The sequence below is a fragment of the Podarcis cretensis genome (genome assembly GCF_951804945.1).
Source record: "Podarcis cretensis genome assembly, chromosome: 13".
NCBI classification, from domain to species: Eukaryota; Metazoa; Chordata; class Lepidosauria; order Squamata; family Lacertidae; genus Podarcis; species Podarcis cretensis.
This window is the reverse complement of record NC_137182.1, coordinates 44,240,722-44,264,788: the sequence shown is the minus strand read 5'-3', so window position 1 is coordinate 44,264,788 and position 24,067 is coordinate 44,240,722. Positions and strand designations below refer to the sequence as shown.

Below are 24,067 nucleotides of genomic sequence, written 5' to 3'. Positions count from 1 at the left end.
AGTTTTCTGTCTAAACAGTCACAGGTTCTCCGTACCTGCAGTTGCCAGTTTGTTACAGCAGGGATATTTATTTATTAATCACCCATCCTTCACCCTATTAAAAACAGTTTAAAACAACATTAGACAATCAGGTTTCTAGGTCCTAGGCTGTACAGAGCTTTAGGCACCAGTACCTGGTGAAGTCATATGGGTAAAGGGGGCAGAAATTTGCACAAATATGAGGGCTTTGCGCAGTTCATCACCCTCAACCTGGGGTGACCAACCAGTCACGACTCAAGGTAATTTTGGGTGCAGGTAGAGTTAATGGGGTACCCAGAATACATCGCTCATTCGGTCCTTGGTGAGGCGCTACTTCACCTAACGCTTGAAGACTGGGATTGCACCTGTGGCGATCACACAGGGCCCCCGGACGTTTCACGGTCTATTGACCCTCTGCCACCACTGCGGTTGCTTTCTTCGCTGCCACCACCCCGCTTCTCACGGGGACACACGGAGTCCAGACAGTTGTTAATGTAAACAAATAATCAAGTTTATTTTTAAGTGCAGGAATAAGCATATGGTGTCGGTTTATTTTTCTCTTGTCAGTTTCTTAAATCTTAGTTCCTACAACTTCAAACTGAGTTATTCCCAACTATCTATCTAACTCCCTAACAATTCCTCTCACTCCCTCACAATACAACTCAACCAACCCACTGCGTATTCCACCCTCTTCCTTCTCCAACCCCCAAGCCTCAACTCCCAACTCCCAAACCTCAACTGCCTTTCAAAACCTCCCACTCTATCTTTTACTCCCCCCTTGCATTCTCACTGGCCAATCACATCACACCCATTTTAACCCTTTCCTTGACCCATCCTAGGAGGCAAATGCCACATTCCTCCCCCCTTAAGAAGATTGACTCAGGAGGGATAACTTAACCTAGTTATTCTCCTGATCAATCAGCAGTACATCTTTATGGCAAATAAACATTCCCTAACCTGTCATTTCACCCTTCACATCACACCTAACCTTTGTACATCAAATACTGTGTTCTGGTAAAATATATACATATGTACAAAAACCTGTTATATGCTAGGGATTCAGTTAACTTTCAACTGCAGGTCTTCTGGACAAGGCATCTGCGACGGTATTCAGGGTCCCTTTCACATTTTTAATCGTAAAATTAAAGTCTTGCAGTGATAGGGCCCACCTCATCGACTTACTGTTGGTCTTCATTGACCTCAGCCACAACAACGGTGAATGGTCAGTACATAACGTAAAAGTTCACCCCCAGATGTACGGCTTCAGCTTCTGTAATGCCCATACGATGGCAAAGCATTCCTTCTCAATGGTCGAATAATGTCTTTCCCTTGGTAGTAGTTTCTTGCTTATGAAGATGATGGGATGCAGGTCATCCTTCTCTCCCTGTTAGCACAGCACAGCCCCAATCCTGGCATTGGATGCATCGGTGAAGACGGTGAACTCACGATCATAATCAGGAGCAACGAGGACTGGATTTGATGTCAAGGCGCTTTTTAAGGCGTCAAACGCCTGCTGACATGCTGCTGTCCAGTTAATCTTATCTCGCTCCTTCTGCGTTAGGTCAGATAACGGCACTGCTATCTCACTAAATTTCGGAATAAATTTGCGATAATAACCAGCTTCAGTTGGAAACCCAATTTTCTCATCAATATCTTCATTGAGAGAATCATGCAAATCAGATGATGGAAGGTGAAAGCCAGCACCCACAAGCTTTATGTTGGTCTTAAGTTGCTTCCATTTCTTTAGGGCCCTCCAATCGAGGTATCGCCTTTTGACTTCTGTTCCCGTCTGTCAGGGAACTGCCATCGGAGCCAGAGGCGGAGGGAAGGCTCCAGAGGGATGCCGGAGAGGGTCCCAGTAGTAGCACCAGTGGAGAAGGGGGGCAGATGCGGGAATCGGAGAGAAGGCTCCAGGACTCCTCGCCGGAGACCAGCAGGGAGAGCACGGGTCCTCCGCTGCCCACACCCTCCCTGCACAGAGGGCTTCCGCGCAGGGAGAGGAGGAGGCGACTGGGCATCAAAGAACTTCTTTGCTGGAAGAAGTTCAAGAAACGCCCACTGACGGATTCTGCCAGCGATTGAGACAGCCACGGATGGGTGGCTGTCCGGACAGAAAGGGTTCACCCAGGTAACCCAGCCAGGTGTGGCACCAACTTACGCACGAGCAACCCCCTAGAACCATTACAGCAATCCGTCAGTCACTGACGTTGCTTGTGCAGAACCCCCCCCCCCCCGAGGCAGCACGATGAGCCGAACAGGGACAGCCAGAGAGCCGGAGCAACCAGCTGTGATGCCGAGTCTGCTAGAAAGAAATCGAGACTTGGAACAGCATGTAGCTATCTTGACGGCGTGGCTGGATGAAAGACGAGCTCAGGATGCGCAGGTCAGACCCACCCCCATCACAAGGAAGCTGGTACACAAATTTGGTGGGAACCCCCAGGACTACAATGCGTTCCGAACGGAAATAGAGTACGCTTTGGAACTGCAGCATAATGACTTTGCTGATGATGGGGAGAGGGTAGCGTACATTTTGGGGCATCTGGAGGATGGGGCACGCGAATGGATCAGGCCCCTAATGGCGATGCAAAATGATGCCTTGAAGGACCTTAAGAAATTTTTTCAGGCGATGAATGCGATGTATTCCAGCGAAGTGGAGCAAAGTGTGACTCAGCGGGAACTGATGGGGTGCAAGCAGGGGAGACAGTCTGTTAGAGACTACTGGTCGCGCTTTGTGATGTTAGTCCACCGACTCTGAGTGGCTTACAGCAAATATAAAAACACAGGCAAACATATTATTTCTGTTGTTGTTATCTGCTTTTAATCCCCTAAAGTTTTGCTGGGAAGCCTATAGCCCTCCAGATAGTACTAGACTACAGCCCTCATCATTGCTGACCATTTTCCATACTGGCTGGGGTTGGTTGGTTTTGGAATCCATCAACATCTGGAGTGCCACACATCCCCAACCCTTGTCCTAGTGGAAGTGAAGCAGAATACATATTTAAAAAATAAAATGCAGAAGTTTGCAGAAGAAGCCAGAGATATCAGCATCACTGAATGAAGGTGAACACTGACTTAAAAATCACCCAAAGGCTAGAAAGTCAGGCTCAGCAACTTTAGGAATCATGACCACCCTCAGCTGAACCTGGATGAACTGTGGGGTCTGAGAGATTTCAGGGATACTTTTTCTCCCTAAGTTTCTAGCTCATGGAGGCTGACAGAATCAAGAGAGACTTTTCACAAGGCTCTATAAAAGGAGTCATACAGGAGGACCTGGGGCACCATCTCAACCTCTCTCCAGAATCACAGGGGCATTGGCCCTTGAGGGTTTGAGCAAACATGCATTCCCAAGGCACAGGGGAAGGAGGCTGAGAGCCAGGGGACACAACTGTAATCCCACAGAACAGCAATGAGCAGCCATTCCAGACATGCCATATGCTGGTGTGACTCCAGGTCCACTCAGCCAAATTCCAAGATGCTGACTACACCATGCTACATTTTTGAGTCTTCATTGGCTACAAGGTATTCTATTATCAGCTTCTAACGTCTGGTTTCACCCATACACCATTGGTCTATTATTATCTAATGAAAGGGAAATTAAAATAACAATTCTGAATATTTTCTTCAGCAATTTTCTTCTGCAGTTCCACAGGGAATCTCGAGCATTGGATGAACAACTACAATCCTGCTTGGTTATGAACAGGGCTACAATTAATATGCTGCTCCTCAAAAATCCCTGTGTATTTACTCTGGCCAATGGCAACATAACACAAAGGATACTACAACTTAACCAGAATTATTTAAATACTGTCTGGGATCAGCAAGTCTAATTTGGGATACTCCCGTATTGTGTACTCTCAGGAAATTAATCTACCATTTAAATGAGACAATTTTTATCTTGGAAAAACCTATTCTAGTATTGCCAGAAAAAAACATAGTTTCTGCATAAAACAAATAGTTGCCTTTGTATTAAGGATGGTGTTTTTAGTGTTCTTGCTGCTGGAACTGATTTCTTACAATGTATGTGAGGCTCACATAGCAAAATGCAGGCTCCATGGTCAAAAACATCCACTTCACACATATCATCAGCCAGGAGAGTTCCTCATTGGTGGCATAGTTTTCCATGGTGGCTTCATCACCTCTCCAGCAACATTCACTGAGGAACCCCCACCAGCACTGCCTGAAGAGCTCGTGTAAGAACTAAGCCACTCATTTTATTACATCAAAAGAATGATCAAACCTAGAGTTGCAGGCTCAGAATAATGAGTGAGGCAGCATATATTTACCCTCTTACCTGGGGGAATCCAGTTTAGATATGAATGGGACATATGCTGGTGCAATAAAATGGAACAAATGTCTTGTGAATAAAGAGAATATAGGAGGGATTCCCATTTCTGGATAGAGAAATGAATACTGAAATGTATGCATGTTTGTGTGTTTGAGAGAGGCCTTTTGAGCAGCCCATTTTGCTAGACTTTACCTAAACTACTAGAGTATTAGTAAGAATGTATTTTTAAAAACCTGTTCTGAAGCTGAATGTCCTTATGCTTTCATTTTCTGAACTTAGACTAAGCTTTGTTTCAGCACTGAAAGGTACTTATTATTAAGTATAGAATTCAGTGAATTCCAACGACCATCACTGATTCACGAAAATGAAGTCACTGCAGGGAGAGACCAGAGAGACCAGAGACTTTGTAAGTGTCAGAAAAAGACCTCCGATATGTAAGGGAGGACATCCCATTACCCCACATTAGCAACCCCTACTCTAGATACTATTAAGCTTAAAATATTTTAAAACCTGGACAAAAGTAAGAACATGAATTACAATAGGTACAAATACACAAATCTAAGATGAATAAAACTTGGCTTGCCAGTAATACATGTGGAAAGGTTCAAGGGATCTGCATCAACAGAAGTATAGTGTCCTGATGAAAGGAAATAATAGTCCTGCTCTATTCTGCCTGGTCACCTGAAGTCTGTGTCCAGTTCTGCTCACCACAATTTAAGAAGGATATTGACAAGCTGGAACATGTGCAGAGGAGGGCAACAAAGATGGTCTGGAAACCAAGCTTTATGAGGAACGGATGAGGGGTTTGGTGTGTTTATCTAAGATGAGACTGAGGGGAGGAATGATAGCCATTTTCAAATATCTCAAGAGCTGTCACCAGGAAGATGGAAGATGCTTGTTTTCTCTTGCTCCAAATCAGGGTTTTCAAGTAACAAGAACGGAGATTTCAAATAAACATCAGGAAGAACTTGCTACTGATAAGATCTATTCAACAGTAGAACAGGCAGAGGGTAAACCCCCCTGAACTCAGTATGATAAACTATTGTGTAAAAGGAAAGATCTGTTTCTGCTGATATAGTTTGCAACTCTCATTCTAGGGTGGTGCCTAAGGGTTACCAGCAAACAGCTCTTACTGTCAGGAAGTTCTTCCTTATGTTTAGGTGGAATCTTCTTTCTTGTAGTTTGGAACCATTGCTCCGTGTCCGCTTCTCTGGAGCAGCAGAAAACAACCTTTCTCCCTCCTCTATGTGACATCCTTTTATATATTTGAACATGGCTATCATATCACCCTTTAACCTCCTCTTCTCCAGGCTAAACATGCCCAGCTCCCTTAGCCGTTCCTCATAAGGCATCGTTTCCAGGCATTTGACCATTTTGGTTGCCCTCCTCTGGACACGTTCCAGTTTGTCAGTGTCCTTCTTGAACTGTGGTGCCCAGAACTGGACACAGTACTCCAGGTGAGGTCTGACCAGAGCAGAATAAAGTGGCACTATTACTTCCCTTGATCTAGATGCAATACTCCTATTGATGCAGCCCTTCTACCAGATGGCAGCCTCAGAAGCCCTTCAGTATAATAGTTGCCTATGGAGAATCGTATCACATGGTAATTTTGAGATGGCTTCCGTACCTATCAGTACATGATGACATGACATACAATATAAAGAGGCTAAGATGGAGAAGATCTCCACAGCTACCATGTATTTTCCCTTGGTGCTCAGGTAGGAAGGAATAAAGGACAGCCAAACACTGCAGAAGACCAACATGCTGAAAGTGATAAACTTGGCTACGTTGAAACTGTCTGGTAACTTCCTGGCAAGGAAAGCCACAGCAAAACTTAAAGTTGCCAGGGAGCTCATGTAGATGAGGACACAGTAAAACATGGTCACAGACCCTTCATTACATTCTAGTATAATTTCTTCTGTCATTGAGTACATGTCCACATCTGGGTATGGGGGTGAGATTGCCAGCCACACTGTACATATCCCTGCTTGAACTATCCACAAGTCGCCCCCATCAAGCTAAAGCCACGCCAGGTTCCCTTTGCTCTCAAGGCTAAGGTGGACGAACAACTGGACAAACTGATCGCCCAAGGAGTTTTGGAGCCGGTTGACCATGCCAAGTGGGAAACCTGGATCTTGTGCCGCGCCCCTATCAACAGATGTTTCCATTGCTGAAACGCCGCATAGATTGCAAGCAGTTCTCGATCATACACTGTATAGTTTTGCTCTGACTTGCTCAGCTTCCTTGAGAAAAAGGCACACGGCCTCCAGCCCTGCTTGGCCCCGGGCTGCAAAAGGACCGCTCCCACGGCTCGGTCGGACGCGTTGGTCTCCAGTCTCATGGGCTTCTCCAGATCAACATGTAGGAGCTGCTCCTCCGAAGCGAACGCCTTCTTCAGTCTCTAAAATGAGAGCTGGGCACTTTCTGTCCATGCGAACTTCTTTTTGCTACTGAGACAATCTGTGATGGGCGCGGTTAAGTGAGCGAAGTTGTTTATGAACTTCTGGTAAAAGTTGCTGAACCCTAAGAACCTCTGCACATCCTTCCTGGTTTTGGGGGCCTTCCATTCCAGCACTGCCTTCACCTTGCTTGGGTCCATAGCTAGGCCCTTGTCTGACAACTTGTACCCCAGAAACTCGACTTCTCGGGCGTGAAATTGGCATTTTTCCAGCTTGACCCACAACTGGTGCTTCTGCAGTCGCTGTAGTACTTCCCTGACGTCTCTGACATGTTGCTTCTCATTGTCCGAATAGATTAAGACGTCATCTAAGAAGGCTACACAATTCTTGTACAGCAGGGGTCCCAACACGTGGTGCATGAAAGCTTGAAAGCAGGCGGAGCCCGATTGTAATCCAAATGGCATGACCAAGTACTCAAAGGCCCCAGGGGGGTGAACATGGTAGTCTTCCATTCGTCCCCCTCCCTTATCCTAATCAAATTGTATGCTCCCCTGACGTCCAGTTTGGTAAAAACTGACACCAGGTTCAAGGCCCGGTAATCCACTACAAGCCTGGGCTGATTAGTGTCCTTTTTGTCCACAAAAAACACCGGACTGCCCCCCACTGCCTTTGATTCCCTTATGAACCCCCTCTTAAGGTTCTTGTCAATAAACTGCCGCAATTCCTGCATCTCCCGGTCAGACATGGCATACAGCTTACCCACCGGCAACTGAGCCCCTGGGAGTAAGTTGATTTGGCAGTCAAAGGGCCTGGGGGGGTAGTCTGTCTGCCTCCTTCTCGCTGAAGACCTCCTTCAGGTCAGCATATTGTGGTGGCACCTCCCCCCTTTGTTCCACGGCCAGCCCAGCCACCCTGGCCACCGTCATTCTTGGGTTCTCCCCCCCCCCAGACAGTGTTCCAAGCAGTAAGCTAACCCAAAGGTGACTGACCGCTGATGCCATGACACTACTGGATCATGCAGTGCCAGCCAGCTCATTCCCAGTATTACTGGAGGTCCTGCCAGTGTGGCCACGTGAAAAGCGATGGTCTCCATGTGCCTGGAAACCTTCATTCGCATTGGCGGGGTCTGGTGCGTCACTCCCCCCCCCCCCCAGAAGTTCCCTGCCATCGATGGTGGTCACTTGCAAGGGAAAATCCAGGGGCAACAGGTGAAGTTGATGTTCCAGAGCAAAGTCCTTGCTGAAGAAATTACAGGAGCTGCCCGAATCCAGCAGCCCCTTAACCTTGACTTGGTGCCCAATCAGGAGTTCTAGCACCACTTCTATGGCTATAGCTGCCTTGGGAGGGTCAGGCTGGGGCACTTCTATTGGTTGCTGGCCTGGCTGCTGCCCCTGCTGTTTGGCAGCCAGGCATTGTCATTTCCCTGCGCCTGCCCTTCCTCCCCCTTCTCCTCACAGCCAGCAGCCCCCACCATCCCTTGCCAGGCTTTCCTTTGAGGGCAGACCCTGGCAAAATGTCCTGGCCACTAGCAGAGGAAACACTTCTTGGTAGTTTTCCAATCCTTCCCCTCCTTCTTGCAACCTTCACTGGAGTTTGAAACCTCACGCGCGCACGCGCCATCAATTTCCATTGGGTCAGCCGCCTGGGAAAGCTGTCTCGGTATTTCAGGAATGCGGTAGTCATGGCAACGTTCTCCTCTCACTTCGCGTTTCTCCGGAGCCCGCGCTTCCTGCCGTACTCCAATCGCAAGCACAGCCTTGGTCAGTTGATCCATCAACTGTGGGCGAGGCGCACGGGACAACTCGTCTTTCATCGTTGGGGACAACCCTTCCTCAAACAACATTTGTATTAGTTCAGAGTCCAGATCCCAACCGAGCCGGTGGACTAACATCGCAAAGCGCGACCAGTAGTCTCTAACAGACTGTCTCCCCTGCTTGCACCCCATCAGTTCCCGCTGAGTCACACTTTGCTCCACTTCGCTGGAATACATCGCATTCATCGCCTGAAAAAATTTCTTAAGGTCCTTCAAGGCATCATTTTGCATCGCCATTAGGGGCCTGATCCATTCGCGCGCCCCATCCTCCAGATGCCCCACAATGTACGCTACCCTCTCCCCATCATCAGCAAAGTCATTATGCTGCAGTTCCAAAGCGTACTCTATTTCCTTTCGGAACGCATTGTAGTCCTGGGGGTTCCCACCAAATTTGTGTACCAGCTTCCTTGTGATGGGGGTGGGTCTGACCTGCACATCCTGAGCTCGTCTTTCATCCAGCCGCGCCGTCAAGATAGCTACATGCTGTTCCAAGTCTCGATTTCTTTCTAGCAGACTCGGCATCGCAGCTGGTTGCTCCGGCTCTCTGGCTGTCCCTGTTCGGCTCATCGTGCTGCCTCGGGGGGGGGGCTCTGCACAAGCACCGTCAGTGACTGACAGATTGCTGTAATGGTTCTAGGGGGTTGCTCGTGCGTAAGTTGGTGCCACACCTGGCTGGGTTACCTGGGTGAACCCTTTCTGTCCGGACAGCCACCCATCCGTGGCTGTCTCAATCTCTGGCAGAATCCGTCAGTGGGCGTTTCTTGAACTTCTTCCAGCAAAGAAGTTCTTTGACGCCCAGTCGCCTCCTACTCTCCCTGCGCAGAATCCTTCTGCGCAGGGAGGGTGTGGGCAGCGGAGGACCCGTGCTCTCCCCGCTGGTCTCTGGCGAGGAGTCCTGGAGCCTTCTCTCCGATTCCCGCATCTGCCCCCCTTCTCCACTGGTGCTACTACTGGGACCCTCTCCGGCATCCCTCTGGAGCCTTCCCTCCGCCTCTGGCTCCGATGGCAGTTCCCTGACAGACGGGAACAGAAGTCAAAAGGCGATACCTCGATTGGAGGGCCCTAAAGAAATGGAAGCAACTTAAGACCAACATAAAGCTTGTGGGTGCTGGCTTTCACCTTCCATCATCTGATTTGCATGATTCTCTCAATGAAGATATTGATGAGAAAATTGGGTTTCCAACTGAAGCTGGTTATTATCGCAAATTTATTCCGAAATTTAGTGAGATAGCAGTGCCGTTATCTGACCTAACGCAGAAGAAGGAGCGAGATAAGATTAACTGGACAGCAGCATGTCAGCAGACGTTTGACGCCTTAAAAAGCGCCTTGACATCAAATCCAGTCCTCGTTGCTCCTGATTATGATCGTGAGTTCACCGTCTTCACCGATGCATCCAATGCCGGGATTGGGGCCATGCTGTGCTAACAGGGAGAGAAGGACGACCTGCATCCCATCATCTTCATAAGCAAGAAACTACTACCAAGGGAAAGACATTATTCGACCATTGAGAAGGAATGCTTTGCCATCGTATGGGCATTACAGAAGCTGAAGCCGTACATCTGGGGGTGAACTTTTACGTTATGTACTGACCATTCACCCTTGTTGTGGCTGAGGTCAATGAAGACCAACAGTAAGTCGATGAGGTGGGCCCTATCACTGCAAGACTTTAATTTTACGATTAAAAATGTGAAAGGGACCCTGAATACCGTCACAGATGCTTTGTCCAGAAGACCTGCAGTTGAAAGTTAACTGAATCCCTAGCATATAACAGGTTTTTGTACATATGTATATATTTTACCAGAACACAGTATTTGATGTACAATGGTTAGGTGTGATGTGAAGGGTGAAATGACAGGTTAGGGAATGTTTATTTGCCATAAAGATGTACTGCTGATTGATCAGGAGAATAACTAGGTTAAGTTATCCCTCCTGAGTCAATCTTCTTAAGGGGGGAGGAATGTGGCATTTGCCTCCTAGGATGGGTCAAGGAAAGGGTTAAAATGGGTGTGATGTGATTGGCCAGTGAGAATGCAAGGGGGGAGTAAAAGATAGAGTGGGAGGTTTTGAAAGGCAGTTGAGGTTTGGGAGTTGGGAGTTGAGGCTTGGGGGTTGGAGAAGGAAGAGGGTGGAATACGCAGTGGGTTGGTTGAGTTGTATTGTGAGGGAGTGAGAGGAATTGTTAGGGAGTTAGATAGATAGTTGGGAATAACTCAGTTTGAAGTTGTAGGAACTAAGATTTAAGAAACTGACAAGAGAAAAATAAACCGACACCATATGCTTATTCCTGCACTTAAAAATAAACTTGATTATTTGTTTACATTAACAACTGTCTGGACTCCGTGTGTCCCCGTGAGAAGCGGGGTGGTGGCAGCGAAGAAAGCAACCGCAGTGGTGGCAGAGGGTCAATAGACCGTGAAACGTCCGGGGGCCCTGTGTGATCGCCACAGGTGCAATCCCAGTCTTCAAGCGTTAGGTGAAGTAGCGCCTCACCAAGGACCGAATGAGCGATGTATTCTGGGTACCCCATTAACTCTACCTGCACCCAAAATTACCTTGAGTCGTGACTGGTTGGTCACCCCAGGTTGAGGGTGATGGAACTGCGCAAAGCCCTCATATTTGTGCAAATTTCTGCCCCCTTTACCCATATGACTTCACCAGGTACTGGTGCCTAAAGCTCTGTACAGCCTAGGACCTAGAAACCTGATTGTCTAATGTTGTTTTAAACTGTTTTTAATAGGGTGAAGGATGGGTGATTAATAAATAAATAAATATCCCTCCTGTAACAAACTGGCAACTGCAGGTACAGAGAACCTGTGGCTGTTTAGACAGAAAACTATCCCTGGATATGGAGAGGTAATTGTTTTTGAATAAAGGGAACATGTTATTATAGCATAACACACACATCTATACTAAAAATGCAATCTGTGCACAGCAATCAAAGTTTAATTTATATTTTTTGTCTTATTTCATGTATTAAAAAAGGAGATGATGTGTCCCCTTCCTCCACTCCCAACTGAAAACAGGAATTGAATCCTGATGGGTGCTGCTTGCATAGGAGCCCTGAAACCAGCTGAATCAAATTTTCCCCCAAACCAGCTGCTAAGCAGAAGTTTCTGCAGGGAACACGGTGGTGAAATAGACTGTTGCAGCCTTTCCACCCACCACTCAAACCCTAAAAATTCCAGATCACTCTGCGTATCCCACCCCATAATAGGACAATCTGTGCCTGTCTTTCCTGAACTTGGCCCAAGCAAACTCTATTGTTCCAAAGTGTGCAATATAAAGAATTACTTTCTTTTCAGCTTCATTGAATGAGCCTGGGTTATACAATCAGGAGAGGGGAAAATCTCTCCTTATTCACTTCTCCTTTTTCCTTTTCCCACCATGTATAAATGCATTGAAACAGTGAATTAAATAACTGACCGTTCTGAGACAGCCAAAATCAGCTGTTAGAGGTGGCTGCCTCATGCTGTCTAATGGTGGGGAAGGCCCTGAGTGGAATGGGGTAAATTATTTCACAGTACATAGATAATCTATAGAACTCACTGCCATAGGAAACAATGGTGGAGACAGTGCATTTGCTTTTGGATGCAGCTTGAATGTTTAATCTCACTGTAAACAAGTGGTACAGTGACAATAAAGTATTTCAATTTCCCACAGGAATCTGGTTGGTCAGTGTTAGTACAGGCTGCTGTACGAGCTGGGCCATTGGCCTGATTCAAGAGGATCATCTTATATCTCTACAATCTTGAGTATGGATAGGTTGATGATGAAATCTGACTGTAAGCAGTACAGAACAACAGAAAATAAATGAATACTCAAATATTCCATGGCCTGCAATAGTACAGTTTCACAGATCCCATTATGCTGAAAGATGTGAGACAAGTTTTATCTTTGAGAATTAAGGCTAGATACAGATTTGCTTACATGCATATTTTGACAGGGACGCGGGTGGCCTAGGGCTTGTCAATCAGAAGGTCAGTGGTTCAAATCCCTGCAATGGGTTGAGCTCCCGTTGCCCGGTCCCTGTTCCTGCCAACCTGGCAGTTCAAAAGCAGGAAGTGCAAGTAGATAAATAGGTACCACTTCAGCAGGAAGGTAAATGGTGTTTCCATGTGCTGCTCTGGTGTGCCAGAAGCGGCTTAGTCATGCAAGGCACATGATCCAGAAGCTGTGCGCCAGCTCCCTTGGCCAATAAAGCAAAATGAGCACCTCAACCCCAGAGTCGTCCGCGACTGGACCTAATGGTCAGGGGTTCCTTTATCTTATATTTTGACAAGAATTGCTCTGAGTCTTCTTGTCAGCACAGAAGAGAAAAATGTATGTGTAAATGTTTGGTTGTTTTCCTCAAAGCAAATAAGTCAATTTTACAAATGAATTTTCAACTATGCAAATTTGGATTCTAGAAAAAAATTATATAAGGCAGCAGCTAAACTTATATTTCCAAATATTCCACTGTAAACACAGAGAAAAACATAACATACAGCAGATGACATTTTCTCATTTCTTTAATTTTTCTTCCTTATTAGCTGTTCTCCATTGAACTATGGAAATTTGGAGTACATAAAAAAATTATATAAGGCAGCAATTGAACATATATTTCCAAATATTCTGCTGTACACACAGAGAAAAGCACGAAAGAGGGCAAAGGGCAGGTTTAGTATTTTTTTTAAATTTTCTTCCTTATTAGCTGTTCTCTATTGTTCAGCTCAGGCCTCAGAATAATTATATAACATTTGGGGGAAAAGATGCAACCCAGAAGCCCACCACCAGAGGCTAAGATGGAGAAGATCTCCACAGATACCATATATTTTCCCTTGGTGCTCAGGTAGGAGGGAATAAAGGAGAGCCAAACACTGCAGAAGACCAACATGCTGAATGTGATGAACTTGGCTTCGTTGAAACTGTCTGGTAACTTCCTGGCAAGGAAAGCCACAGCAAAACTTACAGTGGCCAGGCAGCTCATGTAGATGAGGACACAATAAAACATGGCCACAGACCCTTCATTACATTCTAGTATCATTTCTTCAGTCATTGAGTGCATGTCCACATCTGGGTATGGGGGAGAGGTTGCCAGCCACACAGTACATATGCCTACTTGGACTATGGAGCAGGAAAGGAGAATGGAGTGGCCTAGTCCTTTTCCCACCCATTTCCTCATCCTGGATTCTGGTTTTGTAGCCACGAAGGCCAAAACCACTGTCAAGGTTTTTGCCAGGACACAAGAAACAGCAGTTGAGAAGATGATACCAAAAGCTGGTTGCCGAAGGAGGCACGTCACCTTCTCAGGTCGGCCAATGAAGAGCAATGCACAAAGGAAACAAAGCAGGAGAGAGATGAGCAGAGTGTAGGTGAGGTTTCGGTTGTTTGCAATGACCATGGGTGTGTTGTGGTGTTTTATAAACGTACCTAGTACCAAAGTTGTGATCAAGGAAAGGGAAAGAGAGAAACAGGCTAAACTGATGCCCAAAGGTTCTTCATAAGACAAGAAGCTGATATCCTTGGGTAGACATGCATCACGGTTTCTGCTTGGATAGTCTTTGTCTGGGCATTTATTACAGTCATTCATATCTGGGGAGAAACAAATATATTAGGTCATATATTTTAGCTTCCTGAAATGTTTACTTACTGTCTGAGAAGAATAGAGCTCTGTTTTAAATCAAAGCACATGTTTAGTACTGCCTGATGCTCTGTAATGTGGTATTGTTGCAATCTAAGCTTTGTCTATCGCATGGATATGCCAATAAACCACATGAGACCGTGAGGGGGAAAGTAGTCCAAAGTGTTTCGTTCTGTGCAGAAGGTTCAGCTGGGAATAACTCGCTAAAACAGCTAAATGTCATACAAAGAGTTTCAAACAGTTTTATACATTTGGCACAAATTCCACACATTCCATTAAGTTTAAATTTCCTATCCAATAGAAACGCTTTGTTTCCCTCACCCCATTTCCTCTTATGGAACTTTGTTGTCTCCTTATGATTGGTCCAAATTACAGTTTAAACAAAGGAGCTTCCTCGTGCCCTGCTAAACTTTTATTGCAGGATAACACTTTAGTATTGTCCAGTGGTACCTCGGGTTACATACGCTTCAGGTTACATACGCTTCAGGTTACAGACACCACTAACCCAGAAATAGTGCTTCAGGTTAAGAACTTTGCTTCAGAATGAGAAAAAAAATCGTGTTCCTGCGGCACAGCAGCAGCAGGAGGCCATATTAGCGAAATTGGTGCTTCAGGTTAAGAACTGACCTCCGGAATGAATCAAGTACTTAACCCAAGGTACCACTGTATTTCACTCTAGTCTGACCACAGTCCGAGCATGCTCAATATGTCAAAACCTTATATGGTATGCTTCTCTGTACAGTAGTACCTCAGGTTAAGAACTTTCCTTCAGGATGAGAACAGAAATCGCACAGCAGCGGCAGCAGCGGCAGCAGTGGGAGGCTAAAGTGGTACCTCAGGTTAAGAACAGTTTCAGGTTAAGAACGGACCTCAAAAACGAATTAAGTTCTTAACCCGAGGTAGCATTGTATTTAATTACTACAGTATTCTTGAATTTAATTGGTTCAGGGCTATGTGGTCCTGTAAGTGCCACAGCCAGAGCCATTGCCATCTGAATGTTTATTCACACTAGCCTGGGTGCAGCCCGTGTAAGTCAGAAGGAGTGGCAAGGCCCCCTCTAGATATGCTCAGGACGTGAGGTAGAAACGTGCAAAGAGAAAGGCATGCTTGGCCAATCCACATCATGATCAACTCTCATCTGGAAACCAATGCCCCCACTGTGGAAGGACATGTGGATTCAGAATTGGCCTCCACAGTCACTTACAGACTCATTGTTAAAACCGTGTTTAGGGAAGACAATCTTACTCGGCTATGAGTGATAGAAGAAGAAGAAGAAGAAGAAGAAGAAGAAGAAGAAGAAGAAGAAGAAGAAGTGCTTTGAACCACATACCATCCAATTACTCTCAATGCATGGTCATTGTCATTTGATTGGCATATTTAGACTATCTGAAAGGCAATGAGGCAGGATCACACACACAGTAGATTATCTCTTTTGAAAAGAAAATTCAGCCATCTTTACAACACCTTTCGATTATTAGTGCTGAATCTGGATCTATTTAATTTTTTATTCCTCCTACCTTCCTGGGTTGCAATCTTCCCCTCTGCACATGGGATGCAATCGTAGCAGCAAGGGGGCTGTCCCTCCTTCACTTTCTTGCTGGATCCTGGAAGACATCTCTCAGTACAGAGAGAAAGAGGCCGAGTCTATTCCGTAAATGAAAGAGCAGAAGGATCAGCAAGAGAACAATGAATTTGGAAATCTTCATGTTCCTGGGCCCCTCTCTATGTTACTAAGCTGAGTCAGAATTTCAGCAATATGTAGAATGGCTATTTTTTTTAGTAGTAGAAATGTTTGAAGTAATTTGATACCCCCTCTATTGTTCTTGTATGTGTAGGTATTGTTCCCCACCTGTTAGCCAGAAAGGTGAAATCTTGGGGCTTATCTATCCTCTTTTCTTCAGTTAAAAATCAGTATTTTATAATTGTTAAGAAATATTTATAAAATATTTATAAATATAATAAAATAAAATATTTGCCTTTATTCCGTTAGCGACTTCTAGCAGTAAGTTTTGGCTCTTAACCTGGTACTTGGATGAAGAAGAAGAAGAGGAGGAGGAGGAGGAGTTTTAATTTGATATCCCACTTTATCGCTACCCTAAGGAGTCTCAAAGCGGCTAACAATCTCCTTTCCCTTCCTCCCCCACAACAAACACTCGGTGAGGTGAGTGAGGCTGAGAGACTTCAGAGAAGTGTGACTAGCCCAAGGTCACCCAGCACCTTTATGTGGAAGAGCGGGGATGCAAACCCGGTTCACCAGATTACGAGTCTACTGCTCTTAACCACTACACCTCACTGGCTCTCTGTATGCATTGGTTATGTTCTACGCAGGAGCATGCAGTTTCAAAGACAGTGAGCAGACATACAGGTGTATGATCATTGCTTAGTTAATATTGAATTTCTTTGGAATTATCTAATAATGTGGTCCTACCTGATTAAACCAACTGTGCCATGTTATGGCATCTTCATCAAGGATGAATGATTGGTCTCGAGAAGTTTGCAAATCTATCATCCCAACGCTCACTCTGTGCAAACTTTGGTTGGAGAATATAATCCAATTGACAATATCTAAGCTAGATACCACCTCTCCATTCTGGTTGATGAAGACCACATCTCCGGCCGTATTATTAAATGAGATACTTCTCAGAAAGTGATGGAGCTAGATAGAAAACAGAAAAGGCAATTGTTTGGAAAAGGGAGGATGGAGCATTTTTTCTCTCTCTTCCTGTAGGAAAAACCTACAGCAATTGGTGGGGGTGATTCAGTCAAGTGTTAGTGGATTCAGGTCCAAGCATGGAGAGAACATCAATTTTCTCTCTCCCACATCCCTCTCTCTCCCTCTCCCCCTTTTTACAAGCTTTCTTTATATGCCCCGGCCCACACCTGTTTTCCTCTGGCCCTCTTCATCTCAGGAGACACCACAGTTTTGTGCGACCACCTGCTCTGAGGGAGGATTTTGTGTATATGGGATAGAGAGAATCATGAACATCGCTCTCGACCATTACTGACGCTTCTTATCTGTGAATGCAGTAACATATCAGTGGTCTGCAACTTCTTTCATAAAAGTGCTTTTTCATGTCTGAGATGAATGAGCAAGATGACAACACTTTGGAAACCCATACCTTGTGGGAGAATAACAGGCCTCTTCAAGTTGAGGATGTTTAGCCTATTACCTGCCAAAACTGTGGATTCGGATTCTTCCCTCTCCCTCTGTATGCCATTTCTCTGTGCCTGAGTCTGGATGTGGACATGGCATGTAAAGCATGGGCCATGGCATATACAGCATTGTGGATACTGTAACTGTGGCCTGTCATGCTCATTTCAAAAAATGATCCAGGAAGGTTCCCCATCTTCTCTTCTCCGGTGCAAATATTCCCCTCCACCTTGTCTGAAGTGATATCTGGGAATGCACATCCAAAGGCCTGTTGCCAGAAGTCCCTGATAAAACTGTCACCATGTGTGCTGGAAGGGTTTCTGTGTACAACATACTGATGAAATCCTGGTGGGTTTCTGAAGTGAATTTCAAAGGCTATAGCACCATTGAATACTCCTGAATCCCAATTCCTTTGAAATACAAATGAAGTGAACTCAACCTGGGCTGTTATTATCCATACTTTACTTTTTATATTGTATGACATGTCATCATGTTCTGATAGGTATGGAAGATATCTCAAAGTTGCCATGGAATAAGATTCTCCATAGGCAACTATTACATTAGCTGTGCTGCTAAAAATTTTATGATTTATACTTGCCCCCTGTTGTAGCATGCCATCAATTTCAGAAATAAAACTTAAACTGGGGACTTTTTCTAGGAATGCAAAGCAGACACCACTCTTGGTAAATATTGGGGAAATAGTTTGCACAAATCTTTCTCCGTTGTCATTGTCCGTTGCAATGACTCCAATCCACGTCCACCTGAAATGCAGAAGCAAAGAGAGAATTCCCTCATACTGAAGGGCTTCTGAGGCTGCCATCTGGTAGAAGGGAAGCCCTGGACTTTTATCATTCATCACTGGAGCAGAGCCATAAATGAGCTAAAAAGCAAATGGAAGAATAGAAGAGACAAAGTAGATTCCTTTCGCAGTATTCATATAAATTATGAGGTGAACCCTGTTAGTCAAATATGCCCTTTGCTAATGTTTCAGGGTTTGTTTGCCTCTCTCTCGGTTTTACAAAAGACACTTATGCAATTGAGCTGAAAACTGGGATCATCTCCCTTTTCTCATTTTTAAACCTTTGATTTGATGACTGGAAAGGGAACTGTGTCTGTTTTATATTATTTTTATGAATCTTTTTAACGCATTGATGTCTGGAGCAGGGCATTGTGTCTACTTCACTTAAAAACACACAAAAGTTTTTTTATGTCATTGCAAAATTTGGCAGGGTCTGGTACAATGGATAAAACTGGATGGGGGATCATACCATGCCCCAAACAGCAGATTTCCTAGACATTATCTGGCTTTGTCAGAATTCCAACTTGGGTTAGATGCACATTTCTTCTCTGGAGCTTCGTCTTTCTCCTTCATGATGCACATGCCCCATCAGATAGCAAAACTGTGCTGATTCTTCTCAGACTTTATTTATGAGCGTTTATTTCACTTGTGAACCAGCTGCTAACTACTATCACTGTACTCCTGCGGAACTGGATTCTATCTGCAATTTCCCATAACCTCTCTGTGTCTTTCATTATGTTTGGTGTGCTAAGGAGGAATAGAATAGGCTCCTACCTGTAAGGGTTTTTAGCTGTAAGCATTTCCCCCACTTCCCCAGCAGCTTATTTGACATGCCCTCCTGTACTATTTTTTCCATTGGCACCTAAAATCTTATTGATTTTATCCTGTAAGCAATTCCCCCTTTCCATCAGCAACTCATATCAGATACCCTCCTAATTCAGCAGATAATGATGCAAATATGTTAAACGGTTGGTGAGAGAGAAGCCCACTGTCCCATCAGCGGCCTTTGGTATATACTATAAGTGATCTAAATGTGTGTGTGTGTGTGTGTGTGTGTGTGTGTGTGTAAGACAGGGGAAAGTTACATATTTTTTCAGGTATTGCAAACATCCCCTTTATTCAGGTTTGTCTGTCTGTTTGTTTCCTTATATTACAATTATGTGCCACCTTTATTTTCAAAGGAACTCAAGGTGGTGTACATGGTTGTACTTCCAATTTCATATTCACCCAGAACTGAGGCTGAGGAACCTGCCTCTTCCTCTATACAAGCTAATAGAGGTATTGTACATAGGTGTCCTACCTGTGGAATCTTATAGATATCCAAAACAGTGGCCACATAAAAGGAGATTTCAGAATCCAGTCCCCCAATGACCCCAGTCAGATTATTTTCAACATCACATATATAGTTAGGGACAAATTTCTTCACCATGGATAAAAGCAGCAGTGTGGCAAGATATGTGCTCCTTGCACTGATATAGCTGTCATATAAGTGGAAGCCCAAGGTGATATTGGGTAAGATGTGAGGGTCTTCATTGATCTCCTTGACTGCAAATGCCAAGGCCACGATGTGCTGGTAACCCTTAGGCACCACCCTAGAATGAGAGTTGCAAACTATATCAGCAGAAACAGATCTTTCCTTTTACACAATAGTTAATCATACTGAGTTCAGGGGGGTTTACCCTCTGCCTGTTCTACTGTAGCAAGTTCTTCCTGATGTTTAGTTGAAATTTCCTTTCTTGTAACTTGAATACTCTGATTTGGAGCAAGAGAAATCAAGTGTGTTCCATCATCCTGGTGACAGCCCTTGAAATATTTGAAAATGGCTATCATTCCTCCCCTCAGTCTCACCATAGCTAAATATATGAAACTCCCTCGACCATTCCTCACAAGGCTTGGTTTCCAGACCATCTTTCTTGCCCTCCTCTGCACATGTATCAGCTTGCTAATACATATCCTTCTTAAATTGTGGTGGTCAGAGCTGGATACAGGACTCCAGGTGACCAAGGGAGAATAGAGCAGTATTATTGCTTCCTTTGATCATGACGCTATACTTCTGTTGAGGTAGATCCCTTGAAGCTTTCCACATGTACTACCGGCAAGCCAAGTGTTCCTCATCTTAGATTTGTGCAATTGTCCCTATTGAAATTCATGTTGTTACTTTTGTACCAATCTTTTAAGGTTAATAGTATCTTGAGTAGGGGTTGCTAATGTGGGGTAATAGGACGTCTTCCCTTACGTGTCTGAGATCTTTTTCTGACACTTACAATGTCTCTGGTCTCTCTCTGCACTGACCTCATTTTCGTGAGTCAGTGATGGTTGTTGGAATTCACTAAATTCTATACTTCATAATAAGTACCTTTCAGTGCTGAAACAAACTTTAATCTAAGTTCAGAAAATAAAAGCATAAGAACCTTCGGTTTCAGAAGACTCTAGTAGTTCAGATAAAGTCTATCAAAATTTGCTGTTCAAAGACCACAAACCCACAAACATGCATACATTTCAATACATTTATATTCATTTCTCTATCCAGAAATGGGAATTTCTCCTGTATTCTCTTAATTCACAAGAGATTCCTTCCAATTTTCTGCACCAGCATAAGTCCCATTGATATCTGAAGTGCATTTCCCCAGGTAAAAGTTTAAACGTTTGCAGTCTCAGTCATTATTCTGAGGCTGCAACTCTAGGTTTGATCATTACACGGATGTAATAAATGAGTGGCTTAGTTCTTACACAAGCTCTTCAGGCAGCGCTGGTGGGGGTTCCTCAGCGAATGTTGCTGGAGAGGAGAAGAAGCCACCATGGGAAACAATGCCACCAATGAGGAACTCTCCTGGCTGATGATACGTGTGAAGTGGATGGTGTGGACCTTGGAGCCTGCATTTTGCTATGTGAGCCAGACATACATTGTAAGAAATCAGTTCCAGCAGCAAGAACACTAAAACCACCATTCGCAATACAAAGGCAACTGTCTGTTCTACATGGAACCCATGATTTCTCTGGCAATATTATAATTAGCTTCTCCAAAATAAAAATTCTCTCATTTGAACGGTAGTTAAGTTTCCTGAGACGATGCAATCTGGGGGTATGAATGATCAGACTTGTGGATCCCAGACCCTATTTAAATTATTCTGGATAATTTTAGTATCCTTTCCATTACTTTTGCAAGTGGCCCCTGAAAGTCCAGAGGGATTTTTGAGAAGCAGCAGCTTTAATTATAGCCCTGTTAATAACCAAGCTTTAATTTAGTTATTTATTCAATGCTTGTGAACCCCTGTGGAATTGCAGAAGAAAATGTGTTTGTCACATATTCGGAACTGTTGTGTTTAATTCCCTTTCAGTGGATAATAAGGGAGCAGTGGTGTATTGGTGAAGTTAGAAGTTCATAATAGAAGACCTTGTAAACAATGGAGACTCCAACATGTAGTACGGTGTTGTCAGCATCTTGAAATTTGACCGAGTAGACCTGGATCCACATCAACCATGTGGCAATGACCCCTCACTCTCAGCCTCCTTCCCCATGGCCTAGGCACACACATTTGCTGGCCTTTGGAGGGGAATTCTCCTTGGCCGGTAGATCTCAAAAGGCAGGGGTCTTTCCAACCCAAAAGGCACCATAAATGGGCCAGTCAGTGGTGCCTCCTGGAGTTCCATGCTTTGCTGGCTGTAGCCATTGGCTGCTGTCTCGTCTGGCCTGGCAATGAGGCTTAAAAGGGCATTTGCAGGAGGCTCTCGCAGCACGGATGGGTGAAGAGCGACACCCTCCCACCCTCCCTTTTTACTTCCATTCACAATTCAGGTCAATTAATTATCGTGCTTGTAAAATGTATTTTCCTTTTCAGGTCATGATCTAACATCGCTTTTCTCCCTAAGCATCATTCCGTTTAACCGCTTTATTTTTCTTCTACCTGCTGACCTTACTATGGTTTCTTATGGTTGCCATATTCAGAGCTGCAAAGGATTTTGCCTGTAGACAAATTGGTCATAGGTTTTGCCTTCCTAGTAGCAAAACTTCAAAACTTTTGGTGGTTATGCCATTGGGTGTAATCCCAGTCTTCAAGCGTTGGGTGAAGTAGCGCCTCGCCAAAGACCGAATGAGCGATGTATTCTGGGCACCCTATTTGCTCTACCTGAACCCAAAATTACCTAGAGTCCTGGCTGGTTGGTCACCCCAGGTTGAGGGTTATGGAACTGTGTAAAGCCCTCACATTTGTGCCATTTTCTGTCCCCATTACCAAAATGACTTGACCTTCCACTGATGCCTACAGCCTAGGATCCAGAAACCTGAAAGATTGTCTAATGTTGTTTTAAACTGTATTTAATAGGGTGAAGGATGAGTGATTAATAAATAAATATCCTTGCTGTAACCAACTGGCAATTGGAGGTAGAGAGAAACTGCGGGTGTTTAGACAGAACACTCTCCCTGAATATGGAGAGGCAACTGTTTTTGAATAAAGGGAACATGTTATTATAGCATAACACACACATATTCTAAAAATGCAATCCATGCACAGCAATCAAAGTTTAATTTATATTTTTTGTGTTATTTCATATATTGAAAAAGGAGATGATTTGTCCCCTTCCTCCGTCCCCAACTGAGAACAGGAATTGAATCCCGATGGGTGCTGTTGCATAGGAGCACCCTGGAACCAGCAGGATCAAATCCTCCCCCAAACCAGCTGCTGAGCAGAGGTTTCTGCAGGGAACATGGTGGTGAAATAGACCATGGCAACCTTTCCACCCACCACTCAAACCCTGAAAATTCCAGATCACTCTGCTTATCCTACCCTCTGCTTGTCTTTCCTGAACTTGGCCCAAGCTTTGCATGACCCAATTTGCATTGGCCTTCAGCCAAATTCAAGACACAGCCATGAAAGATAGATCTCATCTTCCTTTACCCAATCCAATCCTAGCAGTCATAAGAAGGGCACTGCTTAATGAGATCAAAGGCCTATCTTGCTCAGAATCCTGTTTTCACAGTGGTCAGTCTGAAGTCTACAGGAAACCTGCAAACAGAACATGAGCTCAACTGCAGTCTCCCACTCTTGTTCCCTGATCAACTGGTATTTGAGGACATACTGCCTCTGACAGTGGAGGCATCATGTGTAGTAGCTGTGGATAGCCATAACTTCCATGAATCTGTTAAATATATCCAAGTCATTGACAATCCCTTGTGACAGCAAAGTCTATTGTTCAAAAGTGTGCAATATAAAGAATTACGTCCTTTTCAGCTCCATTGAATGAGCGTGGGTTATACAATCAGGAGAGGGAAAAACCTCTCCTTATTCACTTTTTCCACCCTGTATAAATGCATTGAAACAGTGAATTAAATAACTGACCATTCTGTGACAACCAAAATCAGCTGTTAGAGGTGGCTGCCTCATGCTGTCTAGTGGTGGGGATGGCCCTGAGTGGAAACCTGCCCATAAAGCCTTGCTGAAAGGCTTCTGATTGCAGCCTTTACCTCCTTGTTCTTCAAAGCATAGATAGTTGGGTTTAGCAAGGGGGTGATACAGGTATAGAAGACTGAAAGCACTTTATCAATTATGAACCGGGCTGATGGACGCAGGTAAATAAACAAACAGGGCCCAAAGCACATGTTGACCACAATGAGTTGAGAGGTGCATGTGGAGGCAGCCTTGGTGGTTCCTTCAGATGGACCTTGGGAGCAGATTGTGTAGAGGATGAATCCGTATGAGATGAGCAGGCCAATAAAAGACACTAATGACAAAATTCTATTGTTGGTGACCATCATGACCTCCAAGGGATTTGTGTCAATGTAAGACAACTTGATGACCAATGGGAGGTCACAGAAGAAACTGTCCGCTTGTTTGGGCCCACAGAAAGGCACATTAATAATGAAACCCAATAGTGCAGTGCCATGGAGGAGCCCACCAGCCTAGGAGGCAAGGAGAAAGGGAATGCAATGAGGCCAGCTCTTGAGCAAGGCATAATGGAGGGGATGGGAAATGACCACATACTGGT

At 44.7% G+C, this 24,067-nt stretch overlaps 2 protein-coding genes across 2 annotated transcripts in view; one reads left to right on the top strand and one right to left on the bottom strand.

Annotated features, from left to right (window-relative positions):
* The window catches only part of LOC307201991 (vomeronasal type-2 receptor 26-like), a 139,822-nt gene that overhangs the window by 45,187 nt on the left and 70,568 nt on the right, over positions 1-24,067 (top strand). The window lies entirely within an intron of this gene.
* On the bottom strand, positions 13,185-22,121 carry LOC307200473 (vomeronasal type-2 receptor 26-like; the record flags this gene model as incomplete). The annotated part of the gene is made up of 6 exons (XM_079949013.1): positions 21,999-22,121; positions 19,386-19,677; positions 17,306-18,166; positions 16,564-16,791; positions 15,653-15,779; positions 13,185-14,086 (listed from the first exon to the last, which is right to left on the bottom strand). The coding sequence occupies exons 2-6, from the start codon at positions 19,512-19,514 to the stop codon at positions 13,185-13,187; spliced, it is 2,247 nt and encodes a 748-aa protein (XP_079805139.1). The 5' UTR covers positions 19,515-19,677; positions 21,999-22,121.